The following is a 25,654-nucleotide window of genomic DNA, read 5'->3' on the forward strand; positions in this document are numbered from 1 at the left end:
GGTGTTTTTTTCTGCAGTTGCACAAATTCTATACAAAATATAATATAAAATCTAAAGCAACATTGCAACATATGCAAAAAAACCCAAAAAAATATAAAAATACCTCAAAATTTGGCAGCAACTGGCGATAAAATCCCTGTTTGAAAAGTGTCAAAATGACCCTAGTTGTACACCTTGACTTATCTACTTTTCATAAACATATAATTTTGGGGGGATAATCAGTATCTGTGACAACTATTGCAGTTATTAGACTACCATGCCAAATTTGCAAAAAATTACATTTCAAAAACACGATGCATGCCTAGCAATATTTGCCCTATACTGGTCAAAATAGATGAAAATCCTGGCCATGTTGGGTGGTTTCCAAATCAGGACAACTCAATGAATATATTTGGGATAATTTTTTCCCATTGGTTCAATGTGTGTACAATTTGTATGTATACAAAACTGTAAAAAAATGCGTTTTTTTCATTTTTTCACCACTTTTTCCAGTTTATTTCAAACAAAACAATGTACTACCCAGCTTAATATGGTTTCAAATGAAAGCCCTACTTGTCCTAAAAAAAACAATATATGATTTGTGTGGGTGCACCAATTAATAAGAGAGAAATTACAGTTGAAGAAAGACATGGCAAAAACACAAAAACGGCTCCGGTCCTTTAGCGACACGTTAGTATCAAAATCCCGGTCCTGAAGGGGTTAATATACGTTAGCATCCACTTCCTTCCTACTACAAAGTGAAATGTGGGACCACGTGTATCCATTAGTTACAGATGAGTGGGAGACACAAAAAAGCAGTATTGAACAAAGTCAAATTTATGTTTTATAAGTTACCTTGCTGGGATTCCAGTGACTCATTTAATGTATATTTCCAAGAAAAAAAACCCTATTTTCTAAAGTTTATCTAGACTAAATAGAAAATATAGAAAATCCATTACTCTCTTGAGCAATAAAGAAACACAGATCCATAGATACATGCTGTGAAAAAGAACCAACTGGCAAATCCAGTCTACCCTTTTTTTGAATTATTTCTTGCTTGCTATTTCATTAGTGTAGCTTTTTGCACATCTTCAGCTTACGTGAAGATTAAACAGATGTTGTTTCCATGTTCATCAATAGGATGCTATCAAACATTTATAGTGTGTGTGTAACTTGCTGATGCATTTAGAACATTAAATTGTTAGAGATTTTCTGGTACTATTATATCTAAGTATTTAGCTATAAGACTATTATATCTAATTTCAGAATGTGGACAACCGAGAGCAAATGCAATTGCTAATATCATTTTACTGATTTATTATCTTTACAGGTTGCTGCTTTGAAATATCTACCTTCTGTTCTTCATGATGTGGAGACAGTATTTGATGCCAGGCTACTAAGGTAACTAATAAATAAATCTAAATTATTGAATATGTCCTAGAGATTACATACAAATGGACAGTTTAAAACAGGAAGTATTTTCTATCCTTCTTCATTTCTTTAGCCATATTGCATTAATAAGTATTCAAAAGATCTATCATATTCATTCATTGACAAATCACTAACATCTTCAAAATGTTAAGGCTAATAAAATAAGCGTAAGTTCCATACCATTTAAAGATGACCTGCGTTTATGAAAACATTTCATTAATATATAAAAGAACGCTTTGTTTTGCTGTGGTTAAACCATTCACATTCTGCTAGGTGCCTTTTGTTTAGGCATAACAGTTCATGCACTGGATTATGAATTCTGGTAAACTTCCTATTTTACATCTTTGCATTTTTTATATTTTTTATAATAGGGTTTTATAATTGCCATATACAGTATGTCTCACTGATAATTATGGTGCACTATTAATATTGCAACAGCTGCAAAATTTGAAAAGAGTTAAAACATAATATCGACCAGGGCCGGCCCAAGACGTTGTGCTGCCTGGGGCGAAGTGTGAAATGCTGCCCCCCCCGTATGTGTGGTGTATAGTCCCCTCTATAGTCCCCCCCCGTATGTGTGGTGTACAGCCCCCTCTATAATGAAATCAGCAATTGTGTTTCAAAAACTCTGAAGAATTTAAGTTTCCTTTTTCATAATCTATTCAGATTGAAATTAATAAAAATTTCAAAGTTCTATTTATCCCTGCATTAAGAAAGGAGCCAGGAAACAACCAAATACACACCAGTACAGGCTCTGCCACACCGACACCCAAACACACACCAGGACAGGCTCTGCCACACTGACACCCAGACAAACACACCAGGACAGGCTCTGCCACACTGACACCCAAACACACACACTAGGACAGGCTCTGCCACACTGACACCCAGACAAACACACCAGGACAGACTCTGCCATACTGACACCCAGACACACACACCAGGACAGGCTCTGCCACACCGATCCCCAAACACACACACCAGGACAGGCTCAGCCACATCAGGACGGGATAAGCTACTAAGAGCATAAAAACATGCTTTCCACATTGCTGCTTGTTGTGTGTTTGCCACCTTTGTGCATCTGTGCCCCCAGCCAGGCCCCTTTGTTAATTTTGCCCGAACACACCCCTGTCTATTGATTTATTTGATGCCCCCAGCCAGCCCCCCACCCTTGTGTTTTGACCCCCCCTTTTGTACTGGTTAATTGTAATGCCCCCCATACCCATGTGTATCCCCTCCCCTTTGTGTATAGATTGTCTTAATCACCCTGCTGTGTACTTATGCCCCCAGCCACCCTCTAGTGGCATGAATATGTCACTCCATGACTCCATCCCTCCGTCTTTCACCTCAGTTTTTTTTTTTAAAATACTTACTTTTTCTGCTGGCTTTCTTCCACTGACGTGCTCTTCTCCCTCGAGATCTTCTCCTTGTCACGCGGTGACGAGCAACTATTCTGCATGAGCCCGCCCCCTTGAGCGTCACGGCGCATCTTCAAGGGGGCGGGACGAAGAGCCGAACTGATCGGCATGCAGGCAAGCCGACCGCTTACAAATAATTAAACGTAGGCGGTTTTACAGCGTAGGCGGTTTTTTAAAACCAGTAGCCGCATCGGATGCGGAAAAAAACGGCGCTTGGGGCGGCAAAGTGCCGCCTCTTCAAAAGTGCCGCCTGGGGCAATTGCCCCAGTCTGCTCCATGGTAGGGCCGGCCCTGATATCGACCATATTTAAGCTTTTAAATAATGTGAGAATTGTCCCGGTACCAGGTCTACCTTAAGATAATATCTCCCACAATGCAATGAATATTATGGTGGGCCCGGGAACGATATATGTTTGAATTGGTTATATTGATTATATATCAATAAAAGGGTATCTTCACCAAAGAGTGCTGAACATTTCAACTTTCTGACATCTTAATGCATTATCAAGGACAAACTCAAGGGAGCTTCCTTGCATAGATCATTCAGGAGATGACTTATTTTCAATGATTTCACGAGTGTGATTGCCATGTGCAGGGAGCATACATATGAATGCTTTCTGCTTTAAGTAGAGGAAGCTGAGGAGGAGTTAAATCATACAGAAGTCTTGTTTTCTCTCACAAAAATACATGCACTGATTTGCAGTGAGGGCTATCTAAAATGAATCTGAAATGAAAATAATATGCAATAAGCATGAAAATAGGGCTGAGCAATACCATAAATAAAAATTATTCCATAAAGCTTGACTCCGGGAATGAAAATTATTGGTAATCTGCAAACAGGGAGGCCTGGCAATGTGCAACTAAGAACACCAATAATGATGTAGAAATAAATAAGTTTTGCACAAAACATGCTTAATGAGTACTATCCAGTTCTATAAAAAAAAAAATTACACAAATAAAATACACCGAAAATCCTCAGAACACAGACATGACCCAGTGTAAGCAGCAGCTAATATTGGTAATGAAGGGGAATATGAAAAAAAAATACGCAAATAAGTGTTCTCATCTCACAAAAGTCTTGACAAAAAATGAAAATGTCATGAGTAGAACACCGTATATCATTAGAATATGCCCAAAAAGCACAAAAATAGCTACAAATGAAAGGAACATTTTTCTGACAGCAGTTGCAGAGGGATGAAATTCAGTATAGGCAAAGTATCTAAGAGTCCTGTTCATCTTGCAACAAAATTCATGGAGCCCAGGTAATACGATGAAAACCATTTATTTCTTTTCTTTTTTATTTCTGTCATTTCATATTGCCTTTAAAATTGCGTTGTTTAGTTTTTTTTTGGTTTTTTTTAGATATATTCTTTATTCTGTATTTTTTTTTCCAGTTAAAAAGAATACACAATTATACACAAAACATAACACAAAAAACAAACAAGCAAAGAAAAAAAAAAAATTAGAGAAAAAACAATTATACAATAATACACATAATAAAAAAAACTAAACGTTGTTTAGTTTTAAGTCTGTATAACAGAAACATTGTTTTTGTTCTCTAATACAAATATTTATTCCCAATAAATACTCGTCTTGTAACACTAATAAAACAGGGATAATAACTTGCAAAACTGGAATTTAGATGACTAAAATCTACAATTAATTTGTTCCATATAACTTACAGTATAAATCACGAGACACAGAAAATGTAATTAAAAAGTTTTAATGTGTAGGTAAAATTGCATTGAAATTTTAATTATTTATATCCACAATAGCTTAATTAATTGAAGTTGCAAAAAGATGTACTGTACTTGTATTAAGTGTAATATTTGTTGATGTTGATCCAAATGTATTTAAAGTATTTCCTTGGATCACTGATAACCCTGTGTTTTCAATAATTTAGTAGGTCTGTATGTTCCTTTCCACTCTAAGGTATATAGAGCTAGCTTTTTCTGCAATATGTCTGTTTTCCATTACTGAGTGTGAACTCTCCTTCCATAAGTCCTAAATTGGAATACTTACTTTTTTTCTATATATTTGCTGATCCGAACTCCAGAAAGTTAAATGTGACCTTGGATATATTTGTACAACATTATCATATTATTAGCCTATTTCGTAGTGTCAACGCAACTTTTTTGTTTTGATTTTATTGTAACTTTTTTGATGAGCGACTTGCACTCATATGATTATGTAAATAATATGGATGAAAAATGATTTCATTGCGTATGACTTGCAGTATTAACATATTTGATATTTTTTCTTAAGTTTAAGTTATGGATAAAAACAGTCATAAAAAAGTATTATGAGCTAAACATGCCATTAGCTCCCAAGTAACACAAACACAGCACGTGTCATTATCTCAGCAATAGAATTATTACCATGTTCCTTTATATATGATGGCTTTAATGTCTGCTATTTATTCTTCATCTATTATCAGCCAGCTTCTGTATGAATTCTACATGTGCATACCACCTGTAAAACTACAGCCACAAAAAGTGCAATCAATGAATGATATTGTTCACAGCAACTTATTTAAGAAGCAAGGTAAGATTCATGCTATATTAAGTATAAATAAAAATAGTGAATGTCTGTAACTAGTAAATGGCAAATAGATTACTCAGACAACAGCTGTGATCAGCTGTATTACATTTTTTTGTAAGGTACCCAGTGAAGTATCATCTTTGTAGCAATCAGCACTTCTATAACATAATGAAGCATGGTTAGTGAAAATTGTAAAATGACGGGGTGGCCCTGGCTAGGTTTGTATGCTTATGTAGCATGGGGGTTAATGTGTGGCTCTGCCATCCAGTGGCCCACTATGCCAGATGACCTGTCCAGGCCTGCTGTCATAGGATGCCACCTTTGCCACAAGTCTGCCCTGGTCTACTCTAAGTGCTATTATTGTGAAGTGGAAGCATCTAGATGTAACAACTGAGCCACAAAGCGTTAGACAGAGAGGGACTGTCGAGTGCTAAAGTGCGTTGCATGTTAAAGTTGCATATAATGGATTTCCCTAGCCGAGCAGCTTCACACAAGTCAATGCGTAATACCAAGCGCCCACTGGAGTGGTCTCTGGAGCAGCAGAAATGTGTTATGTAGAGTGATGAATCATTCTTCACTATCTTGAAGTCTAATGGACAAATCTGGGCTTGATGGGTGTCAGGAGAACACTACCTGAATGCATAGTGACTACTGTAAAGTTTGGTAGATGAGATATTATGTTCTGGTTCTCTTTTTCAGGGTTTGGGCTAGCCCCCTTAGTGATGGTTAATGCTACATCATATAATTACATTTTAGACAACTGTATGCTTCCAACTATGTGGCACCTGTTTGGGCAAGGCCCTTTCCTGTCCCAGCATGACTGTGCCTCTGTGCACAAGGCAAGTTCCATGGTTGACAAGTTTGATGTAGATGAACTCAAATGGCTTGGACAGATCCCTAACCTTAATCCCATTAGACACCTTGGGGTGAATTGAAAAGTCGATTGTTAGCCAGGTCTTCTCATCCTACATCATTGCCTTTTTGACTGAATGGGCACAAATTCCCTACAGACAGACTCCAAAAAATGTGGAAAGGCTTTTAAAGCTGTTGGATGTCCAACAAGCTCATATATGTTTAACGGTCAGATGTCCACATATAAATATTGGTCATATTTGGTCATATAGTATAAGCTGCATTTACCCTACATAAAATATATAACATGGACCAACCATAATATTAATGAGGCCCTGGACAAGCCTGTGTTTGTGAGCATGGCTGCACTGGCATCGCCACAGGAGTCGCAGTGGTCACAGCTGCGACAGGGCCCGTGCCGCTGGTTCCTGTCTCTTCATGCCGATTGAAAATAGATTAGAAAGGTCTCTTCCTACCTGGACCACACCACGTTAGGTCAGAAGGGCCCTTTCTAAACTATTTTGAACCGGCACGGGGAGACAGGAGCGTATCTGGGTCGTTTTACATTACGCTACATCACGTGTTTCTGCGGTGAAAATGAGTGTGCACGTGTAAGCATAGATGTCTAATTGTGTTTGAGTGTGAGCATGCATGTGTAATTGTGTGTGAGTGAATGTATGTCTGTGTGTTTGTATGTAAGTGAGTGTATGTATGTGAGTATGAGTAAGTGTGTGTAATTTGTATAAGTGTGTTTGCATCTTCTATCTATCCATCTACATGATTTTTGTATATCAAGTGTGTGGTTTAACTAAATAAGAGAGTTGAGGAAAGAGCAAATGTCAGCTGAGGCAGGGTATTAACTAAAGTATTTAAACATCTGTTTCAACTTATGCTAGAAAACAATGTTTCCAAATTTCTCCATTGCATACTGGAATCACAAGTGATACATTATCGGTGGGCACAGGTGCAAGGTGTCTGTTAGATATGTCTAAAATAATTATGAGGCTTTAATACTTTGTTTTGGCAAAACTATAAGGCACCTGCCACATAAAGGAACTGTAAAAGAACAAAGAAAAGTACCAAGCACACATAACAGAGCTAGAAAAAAAACACAAATCAATGAAGACATTTGCTGGGATGAAGATATGCATAAGACATTTATTGTAATTATTTGTATGTTTTTAAATAATTTTTGCATCATACTAGCTAAAAATTATATATAATTTACAAATCACAGATGCTTGAAAGTGATCATAGATCAAGCTGGTTTTGCTTGCCCCACAGGATGAAGATTGCTAGTCCTATAGACTTTTATTATCAGGTGGAAAATATATTAAAAATATATATGGCATTTTATATTCACTGCTTTTTTATTTTAATACAAAATATATAACTTTTAGTTTCTTTCTTAGCTCTTATAAACCACATAGTGACATTAAAGATCCGGAAGGTTTCTTAAATTTATGTTCAAATCAGTGTTTCTCCCAGAAGCAAAAATGTGTAAGAAGATTACTAAAAAGCTTTTGCAAAACAATGCATTTTAAAAATGTTGAATCAATGTAAATTGATTTCGTTAATACAAAAAGTCAAACCAGTCAGATTTAAACATAATTCCCTTAAATCTTAAAGATAAGCGTTGAAGTAGAAATAAAAGAAGAGGTTCACAGTTTTAACCTGCATTATAGTCCAGAATGCACCATAGTCCACTGACTTCCAAGGATGCTTTAAAATAGCACAACTTAGCTATTATAATCAAGAATTGTTTTTATCCCAGCTTTGTCCTTTAGAATGTTTCTGTTGTATCAGTAAAAATGCAAATCCATCACTGTGAAGTTCTGTATTCTTTAAGTTTTTTTTTATAAATGAACATGCAGATGTATACAATTATATACATCTCTTAAGATCGGTGATTTGAAATATTCAAATATTTTTTGAGTGACAGACGTGTAATTAAATCATGATACCATTACAAAACTGTAACTCTATATTAGCACAGCTTGGAAAAGTACTGTGCAGATGTAAACAGCATTAAAGTGCTGCAGCCTGCGTCCTCGTATGACGGGATATGATGTAATGCCTTTTAATGCATCCTGTGGAGGCTATGCTGGCTTGACTGCCGCCCCCTGTATATATGCCGCCTTAGGTGTAGGCCAGAGTATGTCCCTGGATGTTCTGAAGTGTTAAACAGTGGGCATGGTTGCTGTGTATTAGCATATCACTGTATCTGATCAGACCTCACCTAGAGTAGTGTGTACAGCTCTGGAGACCCAATCTTCAAAACGATCTTGGCATTCTGGAGAGAGTTCAGAGACATGCTACCAAAATGATGAATGGTTTGCAGGGTAAAAAGTACCAAGTATGTATAACTTGGAGAAAAGATAAACAGAGGATGTGATAGAAACATTTAAATACATAAAGGGCTTTTATTAACTCCTTCAATCCCATTGGTCCAGCCAATCAATATCCCAACCATCCTGTTTTCCACAGGGCAGTCCCAATTTGCACCAAGCAGAGCAACTGTTGTAAAAGTTCATAAATAATCCTCAATCTTTAACATAAAGACACAACTTACACTTGGTTGTGTGTTAAAAACAAACAAGCACAAAATAAATAGATGATTAATGCAGATAATATAGAAACACCATAAAAATCTATCTCTACTGGAATTGGATAAACTGATAATTAGATAGTATAGTAATGAAGTAACTGTGAAGTTTAAACAGAGACATAATACAAAAACAAAATTAGAAAAATGTCATCCAGTGTGGAATGCGAAAGAATATTGTCCATCTCCAATGTGAAGAATGCAGAACTGGCAAAAATTTCAATTCTAATTATGGAAATACGGACCAAACACTTGTTTACTGGTAAAAATAAAATAACTGGCAGCTACACAATCTTTTCCTGTCATGTATGCAACTTCTGTAGTATGATAAAACAGGTCAGCAATTTTTTGTAAAGCATTCTGATTGCTAGCAGTATGTGGTTTAATGTGTAATTATAATTTTATGTTCAAATTAATCTGCTAGAATATAGTTATCCATTATAGGGTACCCTAAAATATTGCCATCATTGCTTTTTTGGAGAACTCAAAAACATTTGCCAAATAAGCTACACATTTAACGAGTGTTTACAAAGCGTCTTTTGATATTTAAAGCTTGCAAAAAATGTCCACTGACACAAAGTGGTAATGCATGTGCTTTTTATTAAACCGATATTCAGGTTACATTTATTATGTATGTCAATACCACTACATCATATATTGCATCTGGTTTGTTCCTATAAAAGCCAATATTCTAATGTAATAGCGTATTGGCTCGATTATAGGCCGCACCCGATTATAGGCCGCACCCTTATAGTTTGGTGCTATTTTAAAGAAAAAATACACATGAGTGGAATAGCAAAATAGTATTTTATCTAATGAACAGGAATACATGTATCTTAACATTTCTGGTATCTATTATACAGTTAGTCAGCATATGTTATATATACAAACAGAAAAGCAATAGCCATTTTAAGGCCCCCCTTAATTCATAATGCACTTTACTTATAGATATGCCACTCTGCCCCCCAGATATGCCACTCTGCTCCCCAGATATCCTTTATTCCCCCCCCCAGATATGCCACTCTGCCTCCACGGATATACCACTCTGCCTCCTGATATGCTTTATGCCCCCCCAGATATATCACTCTGGACCCTAGATATGCCATTCTGCCTCCTAGATATGCCACTCTGCCCCCCCCAGATATGCTTTATGCCCCTCGATATTCCACTCTGCCCCACTCCCTCTAAATACCAATACATCTATCTGTCATAGAAGCCCCGGCAGAAGTGCTGGCAGTAGCGCAAGTTGTCCGCGCGCATCGCACAGATGTTCACCGGCTGCCAGAGAGGAGGATACAGGTCCCCTGCAGTGCTGCGGGGAATCCTCCTCTCTGGCAGCCAGTGAATATCTGCCCAATGCGCTCAGACAACCTCTGCTGCTGGCTGGTACTTCCGATGGGGCTTCTATGGTGGAGCACCAGAAGGTCAGGTAACACATACGTCATAGAAGGCCCGGCGGAAGTGCCGACAGCAGCGGGGTTCCCTGCATCGTGCACACGTCCACCGGCTGCCGGCTGAGGATCCAGGTTCTCTGCAGCGATGCGGGGACATGGATCCTAACCCTGCTGCTTGCCCACAGCAAGGCTAAATGAAAAAGAAAAAAAGAAACACCTGCCCGGTGCCCAGAACTGCATGTCCCAGGTGTCGGTGATATCAATTGCGCATCCCTGCGCTAAACCCTGATTATAGGCTGTACCCTTACTTTAAAGACTTAAAGTGGGGCAAAAAAGTGCAGCCTATAATCGGGCAAATATGGTATTTCGTTTCTAAATGGACCCTTGGATTAGCATGCTCACTGTCTTGGATTACCATGCACCAGACACCTAAGAGAAAGGAGGTCCTTGGACAACAACTGTAGAGACACATATTCTGGGAAACACTCAGGGGCTGCTGGACTGGGCACCAATCAAAAACCCATGGCTCTAATTCACACTTTAAATATACAGTGGTAATACAGTACTTATTGTGCTAATTGTGCACATTATTTATGTATGTATGGGTAACACACAGGGGCTGGCTTGACGGGTGCGCCCAGATTCTCCAAAATGGTCCAGATCAGTCCAAAATAGGAGATCAGTTGTAGCTCAACAGCTCACACTATGAACAAACAGCACTTCAGACAGGGTCCTGTTTGGCCAAAATGTTGCTTTTGTTTGCTCTCCCTTAATAAAGTATCATAAAGATTGGAAGCTGTTTGGAGTGCTGGGATTCCTTTTCTTTGTTAGGGTCCTGGTAAGAGGCTGTAAGTGTGGACTAGATGCAAATGTAGAGTCAAATCTGGGGTAGGGCGTTCCAAAGAATAGGGGAGCACTTGAGACATGTTATATTTGTGCATTAGACTTAGAAATCAAAGCAGAGAATCATCAGATGAGTGGATGAACTAGGTAGGCGTGTAATTGGTGAGGTAGATGTAGGTAGGGGAACTGTTATGAAGTGCTTCATAACAGAGAGTCGATAGTGTCGGTTTTAAATTAAATATTGACGTGTACAAGCATTGTGTAAGGGGTCAAGGTGAGTATGAGGGAGACCAACTAAAACTGAGTTGAGTAATCAAGATGGACATGATGAGTGTGTAAACAAGATATTTAGTTGTGTCTTGTGTTAGGAAGGAGAAAATAGAACAATTGTTTTCAGATGTAGGCAGAATTTTTTTTCTGGAACAGAGTGAATGTGAGGTCAAAGTCAGTTACCACAAGGAGGCAGCGAGCTGTGTGGGGTAGGGTGACTACTTTGGCCATGTTTTCCAGGACACGATTAAGTGCTGCCCTGCATCCTAGTGGGATGTTTAGACTCATGGAAAGGAACCAATTATTCAGTTATACATCTATCCCCCATACTGCAAGCCAACACGTTATCTGGGCTGGTCAACAATATGTAAAAATTATGTGTCCTGGAAAACATGGTGGATGTGGGCACCCTAATGTGTGATAGGGATGAAAGGGAATCTTTCAACAGAATGTTAACATTGGTAGGAGGGGAAAATAAAAAAGCTAATATTGCAGACATCCGGTTGGAAACAGAATTGAGGCAGTTAGTGATACAATCACAGTGGAAAGGAGAGAGATCATGGGAATGGAGCCATGAGAAGGCACAGTGGTGACGCATTACAACTTCAGATTTTCACACATGTCAAACTAAACCTGAAACATTTGTGTTCATTTAGGTTGTTCCACCTACTCCACCTACGCCAAATTTAACGTTTTTGTAACTAAATACTGCATAAGAAACATCAGTGCCAATGCTGTTGAATGTCCAAACCCCCAAATTTGTGGGATATTTTGCCTCATTCATATTGTATAGAACATGTTTTAATTATTGTATAACAAAGGCAGGCACTGAAAGGTTGTTGCCACAGAAACTAGAAAAGCTTATTAAAATGTTATTATGTGTTCAAAGGGAGTAATAAAATGGCAGGTTTCCTAAGGTTTATATTCTCAATGTGCTAGAGATATCAGTTAATGTTTTTTTTCTAACAGGAACAGCACCTTTAAAATGTAGAAAAAGGAAATTATGAAAATATAGTTTATATTTAATTTTTGCATAATGAATGTGTATTTAATAAGACATTATGCAAGATAATTATGTAGTTATTTTATCAACTAAATTCATAAACAGAAAATACAAAAACTCAATAAAACTTTTAATAAAACTGACATTATAAAATACATTGTTAGGGAATAATAAATCTGCCAATGTTAGTAAATGGAATGTACACACATATGCAAAAAATAAATAAAATAAATCATACAAACCTTTTACTTTATGGAAAAGAAACACTTAAAGTCTACCCCAAAAATACATTGCAGAATGAGCTGTTTTTCTTACCTTAGGATAAATAGGCAAAATCTGTTGCATTATATTGCAACATCTTAGCATAACATTTAAAAATAAAATTGAAATAAAGATTATTAAATAATATTATTATTATTATTATTTATTATTTTATATAGCGCCATCAAATTCCGTAGCGCTGTACAATGGGTAGACAGGACATAACAAGTAGTATGTTACATTACAAATTGACTAACAGAGACAACAGGTGAGGAGGGCCCTGCTCAAAAGAGCTTACAGTCTAGAGGGAGTTGGGTGTATTACACAATAGGGAAAAGTGCCGTTGTTAGGGATGGACCAGCCACACTAGTAAAAGTATTGCAGGAGAGGGACTAGGAAAGGTGAGCTAAAGGAATGTGGGAGTATGGGAGGCCGTCAGTGTGCTATGTTGTAAGCATCCTTAAAGAAGTGGGTCTTGAGGGATAATACTTTGAATGTCACATTTAAAAACCCTCAGTGAGACTTTTTTTTACTGTACGTAAAGCAATCACTATTCTGTATCCTCATAACATTGATGTCACTCCCTTTTGATTATGTAGATTAGAATAATCTTTTGTTTAACAGCACAGCCCTTTCAAAGAAGACATGTCAGCTATTATTCTACAACTCTTCTCATGAAACTAAACAAGTCCTATAAGTTAGTTTACAGTCTTATAAATGTCTTCAAAGAGCAAGATCTGGTTAGGCAGCTATAACTGGTGAATACTATGCCTCTGTACTAAATGAATTCAAATAAAGCACATAATACCCTGCCTTTACAGTGTAATGTAAGCGGCTTTAAAATCATGCCAATGCAGGAAGAAGCATAATTCTATATTGTAGTTAAAAAAAAAAAAAATAGCTAGGCATTAAGATCTTTCATAGCTAGATGACCTTTATTTCACGAAAGATAGATTTACATTGAGAGTGTCTATATAGACAACTGAACAAATTCTTTGCAGACACAGTGTATATGTTAATGAATGGAGTCTGTAAGCCATGTCCTTTTATCTTCTGCAGCACCCCTCACACTGGCGTGTTAAATGCCTTTGTCGTGTACAGCAGTAATAAGATACTATAAATAATGATAATACCTTTATCTATTTATGTATTTTTAAAAAGACCCATTGAAGAACAATTTTAGGTGGTTTTAATGTTGAATCTGAACATGGTACTTGACCCACTAGTTTCAGTAGTTCTTAAAACATTTCTTATTAAAGTGTGAAGGCTTCTACCCACCTTAAGAAGTTTTTTGTGCTTAACTAAAAGTAAGACTGTAGTTGCTTAAAGGAGTGATGTGGTAGGTTAAAATAAACAGCAAATAATAGTGATGTTCCAGGTATTGAAGAAAAAATATAAAATACTTTTTAGTTTATTTAAAGTAATAATTGTAAAAATAACTTACCAGCATTTGCTTTTACTCCTAGAATGTCGTGACATTTTGCTTCCCATGATAACCAAAGAACTTAAAGGATTGTTTGAACAGGACTTACCCCAACTCAGAGAGAAGAAGTACTGTGTGGATTTACTGAACAGTATTCTTCAGGTTCTCAGTTGCCAAGATCCAGTAAGTATAATTATATATTTATATATAATATAATTAAATATATCAGTATTTTTACAAAAAATGAATATCTAATAATAACTGATTTATCTCCAGAAGGTCCCTCTAAGACTGAGGCCGATAATAATAAGTAGCACTCAATGTGTTTATCAACTAGATTGGGCTATGATAATTCTTGCATGAAACAGGTGGCTACAGAGATCCCTGGCTGTCGCCATCCTCGAAGGGTGAGCTGGCAACAGGTGGGTAGCCAATCTGGAGTAAAGTGTGCTCCTCCGGGGGAAAGTCTCTGAAAGAACTCAACCACCCCTAACAATTGGGGGAAAACATGGCGGTTTTAACGAGAAAATGGAGACTCTGGGTTAACATACAGGACATAAATTAGTTCACTCATTATCCCAGGACAAAAGGGTGTCGATGGACAAAAGCTAAAATGCATGCACATGATAATACATCATAGATTATCTAACGCATTAATATCGTATTTGCTCGATTATAAGACGAGGTTTTTTTCAGAGCAAATGCTCTGAAAAATACCCCTCGTCTTATAATCGAGGTCGTCTTCTAATTAGACCTCAAAAAAATGTCTGCTGGGGCCAGGCTGCTTACCGGTGCTTTGGTCCCGAGCAGCGTCTCTTCTATTAGCAGCAGGAAGCTAGCAGAGTGTCACATAATTCTGCCTCCTTCCTCTGCGCAGAAGTCTGCGAGTGGGAGATCTGCAGTTCAGGTAAGGGGGTGGGGGGTTTGAGTGTGTGTGTGTGTGTGTATGTGTGATTAATGGAATGAATGAGTTTTTAAATGTTTGTGAATGAGTGTGTGTGTGATAGCATGGATGTGTAAGGGGGGGTGGTAGCATGGCATAGGGAGGCTGTACTCAAACTCCTATCATCCCCAGGTTCCTGCATGTACTGGCTGCCTTGGCTTGATAGGAGTTTGATTGCTGTTAGCAGTTATATATACCTCCAGAAATGCCTTTTAACCCCCTATATGCCACTCTGGCATATAGGGGGTTAAAAGGCATATCATGGGGCAGAGTGGCATATAGGAGGGCATAAGACATTTCTAGAGGCAGAGTGGCATATAGAGGGTTAAAAGGCACATCATGGGGCAGAGTGGCAAATAAAGGGGGATTAAGGCATTTCTGGGGGCACAGTGGCAACCTTGGGGGCAGATGTGCAAAACTGGGGGGGGGGCAGGTTGGCAAATAAAAGGAAATAAAAAAATATATATTTTTCTCAATCATAGCTTTTATTAAATATGAAAAAAAATGTTTACATTAATTAATATTTACTAGTAAAACTTTTTATCCTATAGGGTAGTCTTATATTCAGGCTTTTTGTTTTTTTCCTAAATTAATATTTAGATTTTGGGGGGTCGTCTTATAATCGAGCAAATACGGTAATAATTGCAAGTGCATGCACTGCTTCATGTGAAATAGTTTTTCTCAATGGTGCTATGTTATATTTAGCTCTGATGCATTGTTTTGCTTCTATTCTTTGCATCAGTGATACCAGCTGAAGCTTGCAACTTCCCTATAACAGTTGCATTAGTAACCTATGGATGACTGCACTATAATGCTAATATAATAGCTACTGATGCCAGTGAGAGGATATATATACAATACATTGTTATATGAATTTTATTTTAAAGTTCCCAAAAGCAATTGTTAAAAATGCAAAAATGTTATAGGAAAAGTCTCCCTATTCATACCTGTTAATATTAAAGAGCTTGATTAGGACAAATCCATGTTGTACTGTAAAATAATCATTATGTGTGTTTCACCCCTTGTTTCATAAGCAATTTATTGAAAAAATACGCTGCCATAGGATAACCTTCTGAAACTATTTCCTATTAAACTTGTTTTCATAGTCAGATCAATAATCCACTATTTGAGCACAGTGGGTGAACAATGATTATGCGCCCTAGCCAGCCAGCTACTTTGCCTACATGGTAGAGCAGGCCATGAATATGTATATGCAACGATGTTGTATTTTGTAGGGAAATATTTCCTCTCAAGTACCTTGTTTAAGCTCTTGTCTGGGATACTTGGTAAATCAATATTGAAGGCAAGAAAAACAAGACTCCTTGTACTTCTTGGGAATTGATGATCATTTTTTTTAAATTGAACTGTGCGCTTATTAAGAAGGAGAAATGCCAAAATGATAGCTCAGGAAAGAAAACACTTTTGCCCTTTTTATATTGAAACTTATATTGCATTGCTGAAGCTTGTGAAATGTTTCCCACAGTGTTAGAATATTATAAAAGAGAACTGTGAGGCCAATGTTCCTGTCTGCTAAATATATAAAGGAGAACTCTTTCATATAAGCTATTTTCACCAACTTATCAACTTTGTTATAACATTTTTGAACTTATTCTACTTCTATTTTACTTAATTCAGTTAATTTATTGTGTTGTTCAGACATTTCTGTTGCAAAGAAAACTCTTTCCAAATTTTTCAGTGGGAAAAGTTTCTCAACAGACTGTAGCAAGAAGCAGCACCGGTGCTGGACTTTTATTATGTTAGGCTGGGCACTCACCTGCAGCGCCAATGTTGAGACACAACATTTGTAGTCCCCCATATTCTTTCCAGTGCTAGTCTGCTCTGCCTGTTAAACCATTTCTTGTCGCTTATCATATTCAATTCATGCACTTCTTTTGAGTTTATTTAATATTGTTTAATTCCACAGATTTTACTTTACATTATGAAGGGCCAATCCCAATGAGCTTCTGTTGCCAGAAGAGCTTGACTTGCCCTGTATAACATATAGATAAATTGGTTGGGTTTCAGTCTCATCACCAATTGCATTATACCTCATGCATTATACACTTCAGCCCTTTTTGCAGCAATATAAGCCAGGGATAGCCATTTATAATGCATAGGAAACCACAGCTCTCCTGCCAACTCCCACTTTAGCGAATAAACTCCTCTGAAAGAAGGACTTAAAATATAGTCCTGACCACCACACTATAAGGGCAACACTATAAAGTTATTTGCATTCTGAGAAAACTATATTAACTCACATTTTATCTACAATGTACTTGTTCAAAAACAAAGATCTTGGTGTTCAAAGTGTACAACACTAAACAAAATGGCTGTAAATAATTCATATGAAATGGGATATCATAGAAAATAAATGAGAACAGAATGACCCTGCTTCCTACTTATAGCAGATATAGCACCCAGCTGTCAAATAAAAATGTGTTGTCAAGTTGTCAAGCATGTGCATCACAAATCAAATATAACTATTAAAGGCAATTATGGTTTGCTTCCACATTGAATTTTTCAAATTATACTGTGTGTGGATATGAGAAAATGTTATTAACATTGTTAGACAGAAAAAAAGTACTATTCAATGTTTTTATGTCTTTGATGCACACGTAGATCATCATAGGAGTATAAATTAAACGGTAGTTGGAGAAATGCATGTTGTCCAACATTGTCTTAGCCTATATATATATATATATATATATATATATATAATATACTGTATGCACGGACAGTGTTGAGAAAGCACTATTCTAGTTTTGTCACCATAGCAACCAATGCAGTCATTATGGTAAATTAAGCAGGGACATGGACATTATGGTCTGTATTTGGTATTGAAGACTTTATTATTCATTGTTTTTAATAGACATTGGGCTTCTAAATACATGTGCCAAAACTGTGATTACAGTAAAATCTTGAAAATAATAGGAACCCAAGTATTATATGTATGGACAATTAAAGGAGTGAAAATTATAGTACTTTATATAATTTTGAACATTTATAATAAACACCCACCCTTAATTCCAAAAGCAGGGATGCATTATGAATTGTGGAACATTTTACTGTGAGCTTAATAGCCTTATACAAATCGTGCTTTTGTAAAAGTACTTTTGGGAAACAATCTAAAAATGTCATCTGTGCCATGTCACAGCCTTAACATGACAATTTTATTTATTGTACCCACAAATAAAATTGATTAGTAAAATAGAATTCATTTGCACAGTAAAACTAAAACTGAGATAGCCCTGACAGATATCCACTTCAAGTATATACTGAATATATATATACGGTATATATATATACACATATATATATCAGGGAAAAGAAAAAATGTTGGTGCGCTAAGCTAGTCACAGGCTCAAATAATACAAATGTGTAATACGAGGCCTACCAAACAGGTGTAAGCATGCTGCAAGAAACAGTGTATTGGCTGTACAATGTATACAAGAAACAAAAACTGTCTGCGCTTCTTACCCTAATAAAGTTGGCAACGAATATATAAACATAAAATTTATATTATGTTTATATATTCGTTGCCAACTTTATTAGGGTAAGAAGCGCAGACAGTTTTTGTTTCTTGTATACATATATATATCATATAGTAGTGGTAGAAGTTAATAAAATAAGGGAATTTAAATATGTATACTGTATACTTAAATTATATACTGAATGGAAGGCAAGACGAAGGACCAAAGAAGGTTAAAGTTTTTACAGCAGAGTAACTAGGCAGATTACATGGTTGCTCCCTGCCATCAAATTCATAAACTATGAAATTTAGTTTAGTGAGTTTATTCTGTGCATGCATCATGTCACCTTATATTCTCAGAACATTCAGACTACCCTCATAAATCATAAATAAAAGAAACATTTAGGTTTGGTTCTTGGTACCTGGACAGCTGTTGTCTGTCTGCATGTATTACTCCAGCATAATCTTTCTTTTCATGTGCACTAAATGAAATATACATTGCATTATTTTAATGGCCACGGCATCAGTGATACTTTGATAAATGTCCTTGTCTGATTTAACTTCAATGTCCTTGGACAGACATTTTCGAAGAGGCAATGTAACAATCCTAATTACAGTAGGGCAATTAATACACAGCAGTTGGCTGTGACAGCAATAATACAAATTCTGCATACAAATTCTGCATTTGGCCAGGTACCTGGGATGCCTGCCAAGAATGAGGGCAGAGAATAATTCCATACTTTGTGTTTTTTTAACATATAGATCGGTATGTTCTATATTTACTATACATAAAACAAATGACACTAGATAACACTAACAACATACCTCCCGACTGTCCTTGTTTATTTTCACTCACACATATAGTATGTGTGACCTTTTATTTTCTTCATATGTTTTTTTAGATTGAGCAAAAAATACCTTTGGATGTGTATAATGAATAAACCAAAAAAGAAGCCTATTCTTTACAAAAGACCTTTTACAAAAAATATTTACTTTTACATGAATACACTGCCCGATTAAACCCTCTCAAAATCAAGATTAATCATTTTCTCAGTTTATTTTTTTTTAAAAAAATAATATAAATCAGACCTGCCGAGTTGACATTAAAATAAATGTGAATTTCACTTTTAAAAACATATTAAATAAACTGCCTCAGATCACTGTGTGTAGAGAGAAAGGCTCAGAGGTATTCTCAATATGCTGCATGAACGTATATATAAAACCTGCGATACTGTTATTTCATCCAAGAAATACACTTGAGAAAGCTGTAGGAGTAGAAAAGCTAGCCAGGAGCATTTTAAATGTTAATATTAAGGAATCATTTATAAACACAGAAACAAATGGTGGGTAGAATTGGCCTATTATCAGAAACAACAGTTTTACATGAGTAAATATATTAAAAAATAAAAACCCTGTAGCTAACACAAGGTTTTACCTTCTCCATAGATAACAGCTGATAACCAAAAGATTCCAATACTTAAATGTAATGTAGAAACACATGCCGTGGCATTAACAACTTTAGTAATTGATCTAAAGTTGGCAGCAAACTGAAAATGCTTACAGCTAATAGATCTGTCTGCAGAAAACTAACAAGCCTATGCCACCGTTCAGCAAAAATAATTATATTTCATTGTATAACGGCTTCTTCTGATAATGTAAAGCAGGACAAAAGAAACAAAATGCAGCTTTGAATAATAGTGTATGTATTTTATACAATATACTATTGCTATGTTATAGCAAAGGCTTTAAGTTTGACAGGCTGCTAAAATGCATGGGTGAGGCTATAAACCGTAGTTCACTTTAAGTTGAATGATTTGCAGTAGAAGTTTCTATTCAGAGTAATAAAAAACATCATGCAGATCTGTTATTTTTTCCCTGTGTGTTGCTAGTCTTCAAACTCATTATCAACCTATTAATTATTAATACCCTCCCCCCCAAAAAAGCACAGAAGATATCTGCTCTTGCATTAATTAATAGTTTACCCAGAATTATGCCCTGAGTATCTACCTCGAGCAGGCTTTCCACATCATCACTGATCTCTCCAACCAGCTTATTGAGCAGCGGCCCACCAAGAAACAGGATCAACCCTGGTAATGAGACACTGAAGCTGCTGGTAATATCCATTATCACAAATGTGAAATAAAAAAATAGAAGATAACCTCCAGAATAACCGTTAATCGTTTTTTTTTTTTTTTTTTTTTTTAAATATAATGCAAATACATTTGAACTGCATATAGATAAGGTATCTTGCATCTCCAACTTCCACTCCAGAAGTTGACTCAAGGCATGTTCAAGTATGTGGATAGAATGATAGAAAGAAATTTTCTGCCCACTTTTACCTTCTTTAAAAACCTCAAGCCTGGTCCTTGGTCTTCAGGATAGCCTTATGCCTATCCAATTAATGGTTAAATTCACTTACTGTATCAATCTACTCATGCTGGAAGGCTGTTGTACTTACAGAATCTACTACCCTCTTGGTAATTTAAAACTTCCTTAGCGAATATTGCATAGTTTTAGACTATGACTTAATATTGAATTCTTTTATATATTCAATCAATGTGTGCATCCATTTTGCTATTATTTCCAATGGTTTAAATGTAATATCACATTTATATATTTAGAAATGCGTATTTCCTTCTGTTTCCTCTTCAAGTGAATTATATATTGGCTGCATTGTGTTAGGGACAAATGATAACAGATCAGAATTAAAATGTTTTGTTTTTTTGCTTTTTGCCCCTGCCCATATTTATTAACTTTAGAACATATTCAAATCTTAGGAAAAAAATAACACGGAATTACCTGGATTTATGCATTTATTGGTAACAAAAAACTGATCTTCAACAAAATCACACAAATAGACAAACACCATCTGTTTTAACTAACAATGATATGCTCTCATACCTGTTTTAAACACATTGTGTAAATATTCACAATGAGGGGTGGAACAAGTATGTGAACCCCTTAGCTAATGGCTCCTTCAAAGATATTTGGCGTTGGTTAACCTGGAGTCCAATCAATGAGATACGATTGGAAGTGTTGGTCAAAGCTTTAGTTAGCTATTTACAAAAACCATTTGAACTATAATTTGAACTATACCTCAAACAAAAGAGATCTCTGAAGATAAAGATTGCGAATTATTGACTACCATAAAGGAAAGGGTTAACAAAGTATCTCCAAAAGCTTTAATGTTCATCAGTCCACAGTAAGAAATAGATAAATAGAGACTGTTCAGCACTAACCCTACTATCCCTAGTAGTGGATGTTCTGTACAGAAGACTGCAAGAGCACAACACAGAATGCTCAGTGAGGTTAAGAAGACTTACAAAAATATCTAGAACTTACTGATGTTTATGTAGAGGGATCTACAGTACATACAACAATGAAGACATCTTACTATCATCGACAGAGTAAAGCACAGGAGTAAGTCAAAAACAGAATGATTTCAACAGAAGATCCACTTTCTGGAACGTCCTAGTCAACCTTATTGAGATGCTGTGGCATGACCTCAGGAGTGCGATCACAACAGACATAACAACAATATTGCTGAACTAAAACCGTTTTGCAATGTACAAAATTCTTCCTGACAGTTGTGCAGGCTGTCAAATCCATTGGTTCTCATACTTTTTCTACTCTGCACTGTGAATATTCACATATATATATATATATGTCCATATGTGTAGTGCTATGTTATTACTTTCCATTTGTCTTGCTAAAATCATGACTTTTGCCCACAGATTTCAACCTACCATCATATACAGGAAATAACAGTGCAGCTATTGAGAACGGTTAACAGAACAGTCATTATGATGGAACGTGATCAGGATTTAACTGTGAGTGCCCTATCTTATTAATATTATCCAACTTGTTTGGTATGTACAAGGACGTAAAGGCTTGCATCAATGAAATACTGACATCCTCCATCCATTTCATACCTGATGTCAAGGATTATTTGACAAGCATATACTTTTATCATATAACCTTATTTATATTTTAGTTTATTATCCTTTACTGTAATACCAACCACATTATTTTGCATTTATACATGTTATTGTTATTGTGGGTGTTCCCTGTAATCTACACAGTGTTGCCATGTGTGATTGTATCTCATGCAAGTATATTCACACACAATTCAGAAGCCTCTCTGTGGAAGTTTTCATTTATAGAACACGGGTTTTCATCTGAAGAAATTAATGTTAAGGAAAAAAGGATCAGGGCAGTTAAGATGGGAATGCATTGCTAAGTTAAGTGTTTCGGTTGTGTTCCGTTTACCCTTTTAAAAAAAATAAAAAAGATTGGATGCCTTTCTAGACATTCAGGGTTAAAACTGGACTTTGGCATGTTCGTGTTCGTGGGGAAAAAAATCTTCTTATTCCACGTTCAGGCGAATATTCATGTACATTCTTAGTGTTCGTTTTTTTCTTCGTTTTTTGCTGTTTTTTGTTGAAGGGTTTAATACGGGGTTTGGCGCCAGGATTTTAAATGTCCATACGAGCAACTCTATTTGTCGCTGGCAGGGGCGTCCTCTGCCATCAACCAATGAAGTGCACCTGTACTTCATTGGTTGATGGCAGACAAGCCCCCTGCTGGCAACCAATAGAGTCGCTCGTACAGACTTTTAAAACCCTGGTGCCGCAACTTGGCCAGGAGAGACCACTGGACGTCCAATAGAATTGCTCGTACCAAGCTTTAACTCTTGGAGCGGGGTCTCCCCAGGCCAAGTTGAGTGAGTGTATTGGTCGCCTGCAGGGGCCTCCACTAGCATCAAACCAGCTTGAGTCCTAATATTTATCAACCGTTTAAGTTTAGTGAAACTATTATGAATAATATTTTCATGAATTGTGAGCAATTTGTGGGTTTTTTCAAATTCTATAAATATAGTGCAATGATCTCTTACTTGCTTGAGCTATAAATTATTTTGATAAATCAATAACATCTAATTTATGTAATAACAGCAAGTTATTGTTTTGCCAGTACTACTTTTATATTATAATCTAGGGATATATGAATTGTGAGTTTCATCTAACTGACAATTCATATAATTAAAGAAATGTGCAACCATAAAAAATTCTGAATAAAATAAGGAGACATTAATTTATAATTAGGCTTATAAATCTGGAAATAAGCTTTTACTTTATGAAGCTTTAAAAACTAACTTGTCTCATTGCTCTTTGTTAAATTGTATAATCTTCTTATATGGCTTGAAATGTAAGTGTTAACACATAAATCAGAATATATATATATATATATATTTTTTTAACTATTTCTATCAACGTTTTGAACTATTATTTAGTTTTCAATGGCAGCATCACGTTGCACATGGGTCTTACTTTTACAAAACACTAAAATCATTAATTCCTACAAAATAAGAATTGTATAAATAGAAGATATTCACGACATTGACTTTGATGGATGTACAGGTGCCTGCGAAAAAATAATGTTGCCGGCGCACAAGTCACATTATGCCACATTCAAAATACATTCCTGAATACAGGAAAACAGTTCTTGTTGCATTCCTGAAAGGGTTACACATCCATTTTGTGAAGCTCTGGGCCTGGGGCTCCACGGATCCACTGTCAGAAGCATGCTGGCTAAATCCAAAGGTTTCGGGACAGTTGTGAATCTCCCCAGGATCGGCTGCCTTGCCAAAATCTCTTTAAGAACAAGATATAAAATCATGTAGTAAGTTGTTTTTCTTCCGTTTTAGTTTGGGCCTCTTTTTACTTTATGTTTGTATAGCCCTTTTTCCTTGTTCCAAAAATTATGACTGTGTGGTTCATCGATGGAACCCGAAAAGGTAAGATATTCAACCATTGCTGTGTTTAAGTTAGTGAACATCTTCTCAAACCTTGCATGGCTATGTTACATTGATGTTTTATCTTGGAGGATCCAAATGAGACCTGCTCATTTTTATTGAAATTTGTTATAGACAAAAAAAGAATATTTTTGTTTGTTATCTTTCACTCTCCGATAATATGGATGCTTACATTTTTATTCAGGCAAACATGAAGAGATCCACTTTACATATAAAACCACAACACATGGACATAGAGAGAGTAAAGGGTGTATGGGGGACTGTTTTTTTAACCCCTTAATGACAAAGCCAGTACATGTACGGGCTCAAAATGCATTGTTTTCAATGGTTTTAGGGACCGCCCATTGTCCTTAAGGGGTTAAAGTCTTTACTCTATGATTACCTGTAGTAGGTGAAGGATTGTTCAAATATATATTCTATATATATAATTTAAGCGTTCCCCAGCAAAGTCTGTGCTGCTAACATTGTTCGTAACAGTTTCAGTGGCTGAAATATCATTACAATTTCATAATGCAAAATAGAATTTATACTTTACTTTTTGATATTGATTACAATTTTAGATGTCTGTAAAGTCAGTCAGTGAATGTCATTTCTGTTAGTATGAATTTTATAGGCCTGCACGTATTGAATATTTTTATTGATAAATTGTGACTAGACTTTGCAGTCATTTTTCATCTGTTGCTTCTAGTGGATGGCAATGCATCACTTAACCTATTCAAAATTCATTGTCAACACAATTTCTAACACTAGAAACCCGGTTAATACAGAATGTTGCATTAGTTCAAAGCCTGTATTAACTGAGTAGTTCACAACAGATACATTTATTGTATCTTTTTTTATCTATTAGGAACTTTATTTAATATTATATGTAACAATCAGCTAATTGGAATACACCACTTGCTTGTGATTAAAACAAAGTTACAGAGCTCAGTTATTGTGAACAGTCTAATTCTCTACAGATGGTGAACCAGCAGAAATGTATGGTCAGTAGCGATAACACAAAATAATCCCTATATTTTATTGAACTATTGTGCACCTTTACATGATTAAACTGCTTTTTAACCCCAAAGTATCCATAATAAAAGAAACAACAAAATGTAACATTTGTTGAACAGGATCAGGCAGACCTTCTGTAGAGATGCACAAACCTGGTTTCTTTAATACTTATACAGAGATCTGGTAACAAAGAATAAAGTGAGTGTTCAGGCCATTGCTATTATGACCAATTTAAGTAATTAGTAGACTTGTGCATTTGGATTTCTACGAATTGAACAACATTTGCCTATTTTGTCAGACCAGACCCCCAGGCTCTTTTGCTCCCACTATTTCACTCCACATTCTCTCACACTCTTGTCCACATTTATCCTCTCTCATACTCTCTGGATGTATCACTACCCTCAGTTGAGTGTA

The 25,654-nt window shown here is 36.2% G+C and overlaps 1 protein-coding gene across 1 annotated transcript in view; it reads left to right on the forward strand.

The window, feature by feature from the left end:
- The window catches only part of DOCK2 (dedicator of cytokinesis 2), a 247,022-nt gene that overhangs the window by 106,372 nt on the left and 114,996 nt on the right, over window positions 1-25,654 (forward strand). Inside the window, exons 24-27 of the mRNA XM_053465366.1 lie at window positions 1,310-1,380; window positions 5,266-5,372; window positions 14,064-14,203; window positions 22,167-22,262. Coding sequence (XP_053321341.1) covers window positions 1,310-1,380; window positions 5,266-5,372; window positions 14,064-14,203; window positions 22,167-22,262 — 414 coding nt within the window. The remainder of the gene's footprint in view (window positions 1-1,309; window positions 1,381-5,265; window positions 5,373-14,063; window positions 14,204-22,166; window positions 22,263-25,654) is intronic.

This window comes from Spea bombifrons, chromosome 4 (assembly GCF_027358695.1).
Source record: "Spea bombifrons isolate aSpeBom1 chromosome 4, aSpeBom1.2.pri, whole genome shotgun sequence".
Classification (NCBI taxonomy): domain Eukaryota; kingdom Metazoa; phylum Chordata; class Amphibia; order Anura; family Pelobatidae; genus Spea; species Spea bombifrons.